Consider the following 13043-nt stretch of genomic DNA (forward strand, 5'->3'; position numbering starts at 1 on the left):
GAGGCCTCACCAGAGCAGAGTAGAGGGGCAGCAGAACACAACACTGAGAGGGTATAGGCTCTAAACAGGGTAGAATCAAGCTGTTCCTAACCTGAATTTGCATTATTGGATTATTAGTGGACACAAAGTTAGGCTGATGGATTGTCTTCATCTGGTGGCTGTCTCTTAGCAGAGAGTGACTGTCCTTGGGCAGCTGACTAGCAAGCTGCCTGCTTCACACGTTGCCTTTCCCTGCCCTGTCAGGTGTCTTGTTCTCCTCCGGTGAGGTCTTGCTGCAAGGACTGCTACTACACACTTCTGCTGATTAACAGCTTTCTGTAGCCAAAACGGTCTTTACAAAGGGCATGCGGCTGCTCACCAAGAACAGCGCTCTTAAAAACGAGTGAGACAGACCTGTGGTTGTGGTAGCTCATGACTGCTTTCTTGCAGGTCTCTTGGAACCGACAGGGCAGTTTGAACGTGGCATTTATAAAGCCATCAGAGAATCCTGAAAGAAACTTAAAAAATTATGAATAGACTCAGCTTAATTTGTGACACAGTGCCTCTTCAAACTCTCCTGGAGAGGGCACGTTTTTGCATGAAATGGTCTTTTATATAACTTGTATACAACAGTTTTGCTTAACCCTGAGTTGGGATAATCAGACAAAAGCTTTAAGAGCTCAAAGAAGTGGTTTAAGATAGAAGTATATTGTTTTCAAAATAAATTTTTAATGTTCAAGTTGGGGAAATGAGATGCTGTTCTTGTATTATTTATAAAAAAAGGTGAAATTAAAATTTCCCTTAACAATTAAAAGTAACAGGGAAAAGAAAAGTAGCACTAGAATCACAAAATCATGCCTCAGAATGAAATGTCACTTCAGAGCAGGAGCCACCATTGGTCTCACAGACCAGTTCTGCCCATATTAAAAAAAACCACCACCACCCAAACCCAACAAAAACCCAAACACCAAAATAAACATAGCAGAAACACGCTTTGTCTTGGATATGTCTCCAGTTTCACTGGCACCGGTGACTAAATCCTCACAGTTACCAAAAACGTGGAACACTGTCGGAACAATTAACCAAAAGCATGGAACATTGTTGAAACTAGAGGCACAAAAATAAAACAAACGCTCAATAAGAACGTGCTAGGTGCTCAGGGGTCTGTCTGATGTCCCCTCCCTAGGAGCGAGGGAGGTGCCTTGTTTCAGTGCAACGATTTATGGGGACAGCCCACAGCGGTCCTCTTTCTTTCAATGACTCTCTATTCCCTGCTTGCAGCAGCTATTTCTAGAGAGCTTTACCGTATTATTTGAGCAGGTTCACAGGGCAGGATACAGAAAGCTGCCCAATAACTGGTGTTACGAATTCCACCCCCCAGTGTTCTGCAAGTAGCTGTTGTATGGAAGGCTGATGAGTGAAACAGCACAGAGTGCTCCCTGAACGAGACCCTACAGCACAGCGATGGCAAGCCATGGCTGTGTTTGACTGGGATATTGCACGAATTCCCTCCAGCGTAGTAATGGAATCAGCATATGTAATTAGATGAAAGTAAAAATCTTTATTGCTAAGTCAGCTGAAAAGTTGATGCAAAAGTATTCTTCCTTCCTTGGGCTGCTCTATACATCTGAATAAAGAATCAAAGGAGTAGTGTTTTCCAGCAATCTCACGTTTTTTGCCTCTCCGAAGCAATATGAACATAGGCCACAGTGCTGAAGGTGCATTCCTTGGACAACCTACTCCCATACACGATAAAAACGGGGACTATTGTAGGTGCATGCTGGAGTGGGATACAGAAAAGATTCTCCTTTTTAAAACAAAATACATGAAAAAAGATCATTTAATAAACAGTTGCTGCACTGCAGTATCTCTTTAACATGCACTGGGTTGTATGAGTCAAGTTAAAAAAAAAAAAAGATAACATTTTAAAATGTGAAAAAGAGGAAAAAATACACTTGAGTCTTCAGACAGCAATGGAACAGCAGACGACAACTCACAAACCCAAAGAGGTGACCCTGCTGCCTGAGGGTGGCTTTTGGCAAGTGACATGAAAGCCATCACCATCTGGAAGGAGTGCAGAAACTCCTGAAGTCCAAGGGCCTTAGAGGTGTGGCTGAATGTCCTGTGTGAGAAGGATTTCAGGCCTCACAGCAGCCTGTCCCTGAGAAAGGGAAATACTTGCTCCTTCTTGGAACAGGACTTCACCCCTCCATCTAGTTGAGGATTCTGATCAGGTCACAGCAATCTGTGGCCCTGCTTCCAGCAGGCCCGTTCCTGGTGCTGGGAGCAACTTGGAGGCTATCCCTTACCCTGAATACTTGGGCCCCAACTATTCATCACCGAATGCAACCTTTATGGGTTCCTTTTGCAGAAGCCTTTCTGGACAGGACAGGACAGACAGGGCAGTGCCTTTAGAGTACCTGTCCTCAGTGAGCAAGCTCATCAGCAGAGCCAGAATTATTGAAGAGATGGACCAACCAACTCGCCAGCCTAACTCAATTGTGACCGCATGGAGCATGGCAGGTCTGGCATTGCTCATCATGGACAAGAGAGCCTGATGACCCCAAGCCAAGAACCTCTCTCTAATAGCAAGCTTGTTAACGAGTGGGACATTCTTAGTGATGTGGCTCTGTGGAGATGATGTATCTGTGCAAGAACTGCATACAAAAATCAGGTAAGAGATTGGAGGAGAACAGGAAGAGAACTGGGAAAACACTTTCTATCCCCTGCTACAAGTCCTTCGCTAGACTTGCCCATTCATGCCTGTTCCACCTACAGCAGTGCTCCTAGGGAGCTTGAAGTCTAAGGTGGTGTTAGTAAGTAAGGTGAGGAAGACAAAGAAGCTTGCTGCCTCTAGGGAGGCAGGAACACAAAAGGTAGTGGTGGAGGGAAGCACTCAGGCTGTGCTGCCCCGAGTAAGACAACAGTTCATAATATCAGCTTTAGAGAAAGCTGTGGACTGTACCTAGTGTGAAAGAACAAGCTGTGTTCTGCTGTGATGGTTCACACACACCCATAGAAAATAGGAGTGTATTAAACTCCCTTTCTGCTTCTAAACCAGAAACGGTTGGAGAAAAAGGCTAAGTAGGAATTCCTTGCATTCCATGCTGCCCCTACCATGAGGAGGAGCAGCTCAGAAATCTGCATGCTCCATTGCAAAGCTTTCTTTTACTGAGCTCAGCAGAGCCATTCATGACAACTCCCTGTGGCAATGCCAGCTCTCCATGTGATGCTACTGGTTCAGACTGGCAAGGACACGCTGGATTTTCCACATCAGTGCAAGAAAAAAAGCCCTCATTTGCATCAACATCTCCCACTCTCCTAGTGCAAGGTCTGCCACAGTCCTGTTCAGAAAGAAGAGTGTATTTCTGCATCAGTCCCATACTGAACAGATGCTGCCTTGCAGCCCTGTCAGGTATCACAAGGTGTTGGGCTGGGCACAGATATTTGGTAGAATTATCACCAGTGACAGAATTAAAAGTTATGGTCAAACTCACTGGCATGAGCCTTTTCTGCGCTCTACCCAAAGAATATGAAAGGGGTCTGGGGTTTAGATTTTTAATCTTTTCCACTGTTGTTTCTCTGCCTAAGGGATTCAAATGCTGCTGTTTCTGTGATTCTAAGAATTAGCTTTTCTCTCAATTTCCAAATGAAATGGGCGTTCAAACAGCCAAAATTCGTGAGAGTTTAAACTTGGCAAAAAGCTGGGTTGTTTTGTGATTCCATTGTAACTAGCACAAGGTGTATCCTAAAATGTTGCACTCTCATGCATGGTAAAAATACATTTTTTTCCTAGTGAGAAGAAATTCAAGGTGCTTTGAGATCTCAGTAAAACTCCGTTAGATTTTGTCAAAAGACTATTGACAGAATCCCCCAAGTAGTCTACACAGCACTTCCTTCTGAGCAAGGCCTGAATTTGATCCAAAAATATACAACTCGGGCCCCTCAGAGCTCTCGAGAAGAAACTTTCAAGTTTCCTTCATAAATAATGAAGAAAAGGCACTAGCCCACATTGCGGTCGGGATTATTGCACCGCTGACGTGACCGTGGCAGCTGCTGTCCAGCTTTCTGCCTGCTGAGGAAGACAGATCTGCACGCTACAGGGGCAGTGGTCTTTTCACAACCCTTACACAAGATGACAACACAGGCAGCCAACTTACACCCAACCAAAAATCCTAATGGAAACACAATGCATCTGCCAAGCGCAGACCGGCCGATTCACCATTAGTGGGACTGTTTTAAACATCTTTTCCAGTGCTGACAAAGATGTTATTAAGGTGAAACGATTTTTCCTTTTGCATTGAAAGCTAAGTAGAAACAAGTATGCTTTCACCCTGTTCGTGGCCAAATTGGGCATGTACCATGAATGGCAGGTTGCTGTGAATTTGGAATACGACTCCTGTTTTCAGAGGCAAGCAAAGATGCTGTAGCCAACAGCGCAGAGGTTTATGTTGGTGGAACAGAGCACTGAACGCTTCCCCAGCACATGAAGGGCAGCCCCACTGCTCGTTAGCCTTCGAGCGGCGCACCACTTACAGCCTGGTTTCCTCTTAGACAAAGCACCTCATTGAAACAAGCATGAGCTCTGGGTTTTGTCCCATGTCTTCAGGATACAGGAAGCCTCTACTGTGAAGCCTCCATGATGGAAGCAGCCAAGCTGCTGCCGATCTGGGTCTGTGCTCTGCAGCTAGAAGCACTAGCTCTACACATTACCCTCATCAACCAGCCCAGAGCCGATCTTTCCTACGGCCCGTGTAAAATGCATCAGTAGGCACCTGCTTATCATTCAGATGTGCATTCTCTCATCCTGTATAGGCTGATGCCATTATAACCCTCACTCTACCCTGCACCAGTGCTCATCAGAACGCTGGTAGCCTGAGTCCTCCACCGCCCTAACAACAGCCATAGGGAAAAGCCCCCACCATACCTGCTGTGGCGTGTTCTCTCCCCTAACCCTAAATAATAAAGTGCTGGGCTGAAGGGGAGCAGAACAACGTAAGTGCAATCAATAAAAGTGCTTGCAACTCATGTAGGAAACCATTCTTGGGTCAGCTTCATTGCAACTGGCTGTATTCTTTCAAGGAATAACAAAGTCAGGTGCTAGGGGGAGGGGGGCTATATCAGAGAGATTCACAGGACTCCAAACACTGAACATTGCTCCCTCAGCAGCCTCCTCGCCCCATGCACACATACACCAGCCCCTTTCCTGCACAGCTGGCAGAACCTCGGGGTTCAAGGAGTTATAGGCAGGTGTTGGAACACATGCCTTCTTCCTAGTGCTTGCACAATTTCCAGACAGTCCCTAACACAGAGCTCAGCTGCTGGTCTGAGTGCTCATAGAACAACTGAGACTCTGCAGTGAAAAGTGAACAGCCCAGACCTTAGGACTCCCAATTCTTCCTCAACTCCATTAAGGAAGCAGCAGATGCCTGTACTCCTTGCAGATCCCAGCTCCCCTTGGAGGGCAGGACAGCCCTTATGGGACAGAGCTTCCTGGGACAGACAATGTGGGAGCAGTATTTGTAGGGTTACAAAGCTGTGTCAAACTCCTCTGGTAGAGCCGTTGCATGTTCCCCTCTCTTTTCCTGATCTGCTCCATTCTCCTGGTGGTGCTTCATTTGTTCCTTCACTTCCTCCTCCAGATCAGGTGGCACCACAAATTGATCCTCTGGCTCCACCTGGGATGGAGCAGCAAAATAGCCTGTCTTCTTCTTGGGTGCCTCTGTGGCTACTTCTATGAGGTTGAGGCTCTCCTCCAAGGGCACTATGGAGCCATTGGAAAGCTTCTTTCCGTAGAGACAGCATGTGGAAAGAGATTTTTGCAGCTCACACTTTTCCTTGACCCCTTTCTGACCAGTGGTGCTGTTTACACTATTCTGTCTCCGAATGATGAGGACAAGCCCAGAGTCATCCTCTGGCCCTGGAGCAGAGGAGCTGTACTCTGCAGCAGGAAGTTCAAACTCCAAGTCCTTTCCTTTACAGCAGTGGATGTCCACCTCTACCTCCACTTTACTGCCATTTGTCATCACACCTTCCAGAGGCTGCTCGTCATCGCTATCCAGACCGTTGTCAGACTGGTTGCTAGAGAAGGTGGCACTGGAAGGCTGGCGCTGAAAGATGCTTGAGGGGGGCACAGGATGTAGGCTGCAACGTCGCTCTTGTCGTGGTAGCAAGCTGCCATCAAGACCGACAGCACTGTGTTCATCTGAAGCAGTAGAGCCCACCTCACTGCTAACCTCAGAAGCCGACAGTTCACTGCTGAACTCTGAAGCAATTCCACTGCTAGATGAAGGTGTTGCTGGCTTGGTGGTGGTGGCACTAAATCCCCCAGGACCTGGCAGAGTGAGGCCATGCATCTCACACGTGCAGCTGTCCTCACTGATGTTCAGACACACCACCATTGCACCTACGTTGTCTTGGCAACCATAGCTTTGGGCTAAAGTGCAGAGTTTCTTCGAAGCAGCTAGCGGGTCATGTAGGTGGCGCACAGCTGAGACAGCCTCTGAGTAAGAAAGGTGTTCCCAGAGAGCTCTGTTCCCTAGAAGGAGCAGCTCATCTTGTACAGTTAGTGGAATGGAACTGACGTGTGGTTTGGGCAGGATCCAAGGATGCAAGTATGTGCAGCCCAGCATCCGAGTACAGCAAGTCACACCATTGACCTTATTGTCCTGCAGGTGAGAGAAACAAGGCAGTAGTGTTGGATCTGCTGTTGGATCACTTGGAGAGCAGTCTTTGCCCTGCCCATACACAGCTACAGCATAGGAGAAAGGGATCTAGGTCCAGGTACCAGGCACAGGCATTCACTGTACCTGATCATCAGGTGCGGTGATCGCCAGTCACCCATGCTGGCAATAACATGCTTTTATCCTGCAAGATTTTTGTCACATTCTGAAGAACTGTAGCAAACTATTCTGCAGTGTGCCGCTAGACTTCCTACAGCACATCGACAGAGAATCTCACTCACGAGTCTTACACAGAACTTATTTTTTCAGTGTGAGTGAGATAGTGACTTTTTACTTTCTCACTGCGAAGCAGATTATCCAGATAGTGAATAATTTCTGTGTATTTGCTGAACTATTTCCCTCTTTATTAACATGTAACTGCATTCTGATATGTGGGCACTACATCCTGAGAAAGCAAAGAACAAGTAGGAATCTCACACTGCTGCTGTAACCTGTTCCTGCTAGATAGTTCCTGGCCAGCCTGGCACTAGTCTCCTGGACAGAAAATTGCTCCCAGCCCTCGGTCCCTCTTCCAGATCAGTGCATACAGAGAACACGCCTTCCCCAGGTTTCAAATTTGATTTCAGTATCCTTAATTTCTGTATCCTCTGGGTGTTAAGTGTTACTGCTGCTGCTACGTACTAAAAACCAGCAAAGGACACATGCAGGGAAGTCTCCTTGGACAACGATTTCACTTTTACTTCCCAGAATCCATTCATCAGCCAGTTTTTAAACCATTTAACATGCTACACTGATCCTAAAGTTATCCTTAGTCAGAGTGCTATGGAATACAGCACCTTGCAGAGCTCTGATACATGAACGCGTTATCCCTGGCAGAAACATTTCTGTCAAACCACCTGATACTTTTTAAAGGAGCCACTGAGCATAAAAGGAATAGGACTGGCACCGATGTCTCAGGTCTTCACCAGTGATGCATTTTCCAGTTCTCTGGAACTTTCCTGTTATTTTCAAGTTTTTAGGAAGTTAACCTTTAGAGAGCTCTCCAGAAATCATTTTAATACTTTTGCATAAAACCAATGAACATTTTATCTTTGTGTTAAAATTTTTACCTGTAATACACTTTATATCCATGTTCTGCATGTCTCAAGGGCCACTAATCCTGTACCTTCACTAGTAAAATATGAAAGAAATCCAAGGAGAGGTAACTTGAATCACATTTTTCAAGAAACACCAAAGATATTTTGTGAGTTTTGAGACAAGATGACTTCTGAGGACCTGCTCTGTTCTTCACTAGCTCCTCTCCACACTCACCCAAGTCATGCACGGTATTATGGACCTCCCCTCCTCTAGGTCCACAGCTATTTTCTTTCCTCCCTCTCTCCCCACGTTATCCTTGGCATCCTGTACCTGTAGTTCTCATGACATAATGGGTGTTATAGGAACATGTCATCCTGAATAGCAAACCAGCAAGAGAAGCAGAGCAGGAAGCAACAGACAAGTCACTTCAACACTTTCATGCCATCCTCTCCCCTGTAGCATTGTGCAGGCAGCAGAGCTCATGTATTTGTACCAAGCTTTTATGGGAGGGTAGAAGCTGAAGTGAAGAGGGTCTAAACCAACCTCTGTTATAATGGCTTTTTGCTCCTTGACTCTCTTGGCTTCTTCTGAACATTGTTCAAGGCTGAAAACTTTGCAGAGAGGCAGTGGTTTTCCGCTTCGGCACAGAATGGCTTGGCATGTTCCCACATTGGCCACCGTCAGAGAAAAGTTGCTGGCTGGATCAGCCACATCATGGCGAATATAGCAAAGGACAGCAGAGGAACCCAGCTTCTGCCCAGCCATGCCCAGCTTCCTGTTGGAGCAGAAGGTGTAGGAAGGCTCCAGACTCCAGTGACAGGCATTCTGGAGGGCTGCCTCACCCCACCTAACACATTAAGCAGGCCCCATCACATTAAGCAGGTCCCATCAGGACCAGCTTGCTCACTGTCCTACCTGTGGGAGACCAAGAAGGTGTTGGACATGAACATGGTGTCTGACTGCTGTACCTCCTCCAGGAGCACATCGGCCATGGTGCACTGCAGCAAGCGTGGCAGCTCTTCGTTCTTGTCACCATCAAACATGCCATACACAGCCTCCATTCCCTCTGCAAAGCTCCCCAGTGCCAGGGAGGACACACACAGCCTGTTAGAAAAGCACACAAGCAAAGTTGGTATGTCTCAAAGACTGTCTGGTCCCCAAAACCACAGCCACCAGGCACCTTGCCGTGAGTGCTGTTCTCACAGGGCAGTAAAGCCACTGTCCCTACATTCACTGCCCCATGAGATGTACAGCTGCAGTTTATTACTGGAACTCCCAAATCCTCCTTGACCACACTCAGGAGAGGGCAACGGGCACAGCCAGCAAGAGAAAGAAAAAGCATCTTTGCTAGGGTGGGAAGCAAAGCCCAAGCGTCCCAGGATAGGTGTGAAAACTGAGGGAAAGGACAATGCAGAGGCTTGAGTTACCAAGACTTAGCAAGAGATCTGGAGAGACAGAGGGATGGATGAGCAAATCACGTCTGCTTGGGTGCTTAGCAGTGCACTCCACCTAGCGCCTTGAGAAGACAGTGTCAGCATCCAGCAGACTACCATACTCACTTATTTCTTTGGCCTGCCATCTCAGCTACTCCATGACTCCAGAAGGTAGAAGTGAGTGCTGAGTCTGCTGTGAGGGAGGGCTTAGCATCAATCTTCAGTGTGGTAATGTGACTACAGAGAGAGAAGAACAGAAGTAATTCTCTCCTAGACCCCGCTGAACAGCTCGAGGCCAAAGGCCCTTGTCCAGTCTAGAGTTTTCGACAGCAGCCTGCAGAAAGAACTGCACCAAGGAGAGGAGTTTAAAGTCTTCATCTTCTGGAGATGTCTGGCTGCTTATGCCAGAGACAGCTGGGAGAACCTTGCACTACCTGAGAAATTTTTTGCTTGCTCTGATGATTTGGACCCAGACTTTTCCCTTCTTACAAGATAGAAACCCTCAGTTGCCTCAGGCAGGGCACATTATAACATTATGCAGTGCCATGATACATATTTACTATCCCATTTCCCCTCCTGGGAAGGGTTACCCTTCCCTGTGCAGGTCACTACTGGGTTGGCATCTCCATGGCTCACCTGAAGATGTCCAGTGTCTTGTGTTCTAGCACCAGGTTTGTGTTTCCGCTCAGGTCCAACTCTTGCAAGGTACCTGGCAGCGCCTCAGGGATTAGGATTTCAGTTAACTCGTTGCAGCTCAAGTCCACAAACTGCAGTTACCAAAAAAAGAACAATGACAAAGAAAATATTCTCTGTTCTCTCATGTGATCAGTTCTTCCAGTGCTCCTTCCAAACGTCATATGGCTCCACTACTGATTGTATCCCACAAACAGGTAATGAAAATGGGTCTGACCCATCAGTAGAAGAATGATTTATAAGCAACAAATACTTGTTACCTGCAGTAGCCAGGACTCCAATACTGAAAGAGTAAGTCCCACTAAAGGTAATAGAAGGCCTGTATATCACCTAGCCATGTAACACTCTCTACTGTCTCAAACGGTAAGCCAGAAATACACCAAGTCAGAGACAGATGGTAAAGACGAATGAGAGGTGAGTCCTCTTTGATCAACTCTAAAAGGCAATGGATCTAGAATGCAAATTCTGTTCCCTCTTCTCAGGTTGATCACACAAACTGCTAGGATCTCCTAGCAGCTATGTTTCATTCTCCAACCCAAACTTTCCCCTGATACCTCTCTAACTTCTCCATAAGGATACCTGGATACGGGGCAAGTGCAGGATCTCTGGAAAGACGCTGATTTCATTAGAGTGTGCAATAAGCGTATGAAGTAGCTTGCAGTTTGCCACTGTTGTGGGGATTGTTTTCAGTTTGTTGCCACTCAGATTCAGCTCTTCCAAGTGCTCCAGCTTACTGAGTTTGCTGAAAGGGAAGCAAAAGAACACTGTACCTCACAGGCAAGAACTTGTCACTGAATCTGCAGATAAGGTATCCACAGGCGCTGCCCTTTGAGCTACATTTCTAATTGATTGATAGGTGACCAAGAGTCCTAAGAGCTGCTCTGATAAGAGCTCAGGGTCCCAAAGCTTTGCTTGGATTTATACAAAAGACAGATCCCTTCGCCCCTGACTTCTGAAGCACTAAAGCAGAAGATTGCAGTGTCTTAATTTTAAAACTGGCCAAAAAAAGCTAAGCTGTGTCAGTGTACTTTGTACATTTACATGAAAGTGGTTGTTTAGCCTGACCAGTAACAGGAAGAATCATGGCAAAGCTTCCATAGATGCAATCAATATCGAATTAATTTTGCTGACATAATTAATAAAAAAAGAACACCTTAGATTTTTGTGCCAATGTAACAGAATTTGCTGGGGTTTATGAGACTACAAATTAAGCTGACACAGAAGTCTACCAATATAGCACTAGCTCTTTACTATATTCCAAAGAAAATGATACCCCAAAATTGATACCCCAAAACTGGATTGCAGAAGGTACTGAATTAAGAATTCCGTGTAAATCCTTCTAGCAGGGTTCTGGGGGGAGGCACTTTTGAGTCAGTCAATAGATCAGTGATTAATAAAAAAACCCTATACACACTCACCAAATTATACCTAATAAAATTCGCAGATAAAAAATAGGTGGAATCTCAGTTTCAACAGAGTAATACGAACTATTTGGTAACATGAACTTACCTTAAGAGCACGTGATTTAAATTAGCTAAGCAATGTGAGGCACATTGGAACTCATACAAGTCACAATTAGAAAGGAAACAACCCTCAGAGACGTGGCTCTGAAAAAGGCTTGAGTCAGTTAAGAGGTACTCAGAACAGAACAGTGTATAAGGATGTCACCAGAAAGGGTCTCAAGTAGATGCTCACAACCAAATGATCTGTTTATGATTTTCAGTAGAGCAGCGTCCAAGTTCTGCTGTCTACACAGCCACAAAAGCAATGAGAATTTGCAGATGAACCCTCCCCACATTCTAAGAAATTAAAAAGGCCAAGTACATTTATTATTATGCAGAGACAGCTGAAGTTTTCTTAAGTTACACTTGGAAAATCATAGAACCACAGAATGGTTTGGGTTGGAAGGGATCTTTAAAGATCATCGAGTCCACCCCCCCTGCCAAGGGCAGGGCCGTCTGCTACTAGGCCAGGCTGCTCAAAGCCCCCTCCAACCTGACCTTGAACGGTTCCAGGGATGGGGCACCCACAACTTCTCTTGGCAACCCGTTCCAGTGTTTCACCACCCTCATGGTAAAACACTTCTTCCTTACGCCCAGTCTAAATCTCCCCTCTTTCACTTTAAAACCGTTGCCCCTTGTCCTGTCACTACAGGCCTTGGTAAAAAGTCTCTCTGCACCTTTCTTACAAGCACCCTTTATAGGCTGAAAGGCCACAAGGAGGTCTCCCCGCAACCTTCTCTTCTCCAGGCTGAGCTACCCCAACTCTCTCAGCCTTTCCTCATAGGAGAGGTGCTCCAGCCCTGGGACCGTTTCCGTGGCCTCCTCTGGACCCGATCCAACAGGTCCACCTCTTTCTTGTACTGGGGACCCCAGAGCTGGACACCGTTTCTCCAAGTGGGGCCTCATGAGAGTGGAGGAGAGGGGGAGAATCCCCCCCCTCCACCCTCTGGCCATGCTGCTTCTGGTGCAGCCCAGGATACAGTTGGCTTTCTGGGTTGCAATCGCACATTGCCAGCTCATGTCCAATTTTTCACGCACCGGTGTCCCCAAGTGCTACTCCGCAGGGCTGCCTCAATCCATTCATCCTCCAGGTTGTACTGAGATTGGGAGTCGCCCTGACCCAGGTGCAGGAGCTTGCACTTGGCCTTGTTGAACCTCATGATGTTCTTGTGGACCCACTCCTCAAGCCTGTCAAAGTCCCTTGGGATGGTATTCCTTTCCTCTGGCCAATCAAGTGCACCACAAAAAAAATACCTGATACTACATAGCTCTCATACTAGAAAGATAGCATGCTATACTGGTAAAAGGCAGCAGATAAATAATTCTCACTGAAAGGTAAGATGCAGGCTTATGTAACTGAGAGCAACTGGAGTAACTTAGTAGGAACACATGGGAGTCTCCAGCCTCGTGAGTATCTATGCCGAGCACAGATTTATCTCTATTTCAACACCAAATGGTAAGCCTTGTGCATGAATTAACAGACGAAATTATATGACCTGCACTGGGCGGGAGCTCAGACAAGACTGGCCGAGGGTCTTCCGGCAAGACTGAAAAGTGAAAAAAGGCAGCACAGCAAGCTGCACGCCAGTAGCATCGAAGCTGTGAAGAAATACTGCCTCCATGCCCACTCCCCCCCCCCCCCCACCCGGGGGCAAGGCACCCGTCGCGCACACAAC

At 46.6% G+C, this 13043-nt stretch overlaps 1 protein-coding gene across 2 annotated transcripts in view; it reads right to left on the bottom strand.

Moving 5' to 3' along the window:
- Positions 1–850: 850 nt before the first annotated feature.
- PHLPP2 (PH domain and leucine rich repeat protein phosphatase 2) overlaps positions 851–13043 on the bottom strand; it is a 41500-nt gene continuing 29307 nt past the window's right edge. For both annotated transcript variants that reach the window (XM_035894317.1, XM_035894307.1), the window contains 6 exons: positions 10445–10607; positions 9809–9939; positions 9299–9409; positions 8655–8843; positions 8283–8514; positions 851–6647 (listed from right to left, as the gene is read on the bottom strand). In XM_035894317.1, the coding sequence (XP_035750210.1) occupies positions 5508–6647; positions 8283–8514; positions 8655–8843; positions 9299–9409; positions 9809–9939; positions 10445–10607 (1966 nt within the window). In that variant the 3' untranslated portion in view covers positions 851–5507. The remainder of the gene's footprint in view (positions 6648–8282; positions 8515–8654; positions 8844–9298; positions 9410–9808; positions 9940–10444; positions 10608–13043) is intronic.

This window comes from Egretta garzetta, unplaced genomic scaffold (genome assembly GCF_000687185.1).
Source record: "Egretta garzetta isolate BGI_Z169 unplaced genomic scaffold, ASM68718v1 scaffold590, whole genome shotgun sequence".
Taxonomy (NCBI): Eukaryota; Metazoa; Chordata; class Aves; order Pelecaniformes; family Ardeidae; genus Egretta; species Egretta garzetta.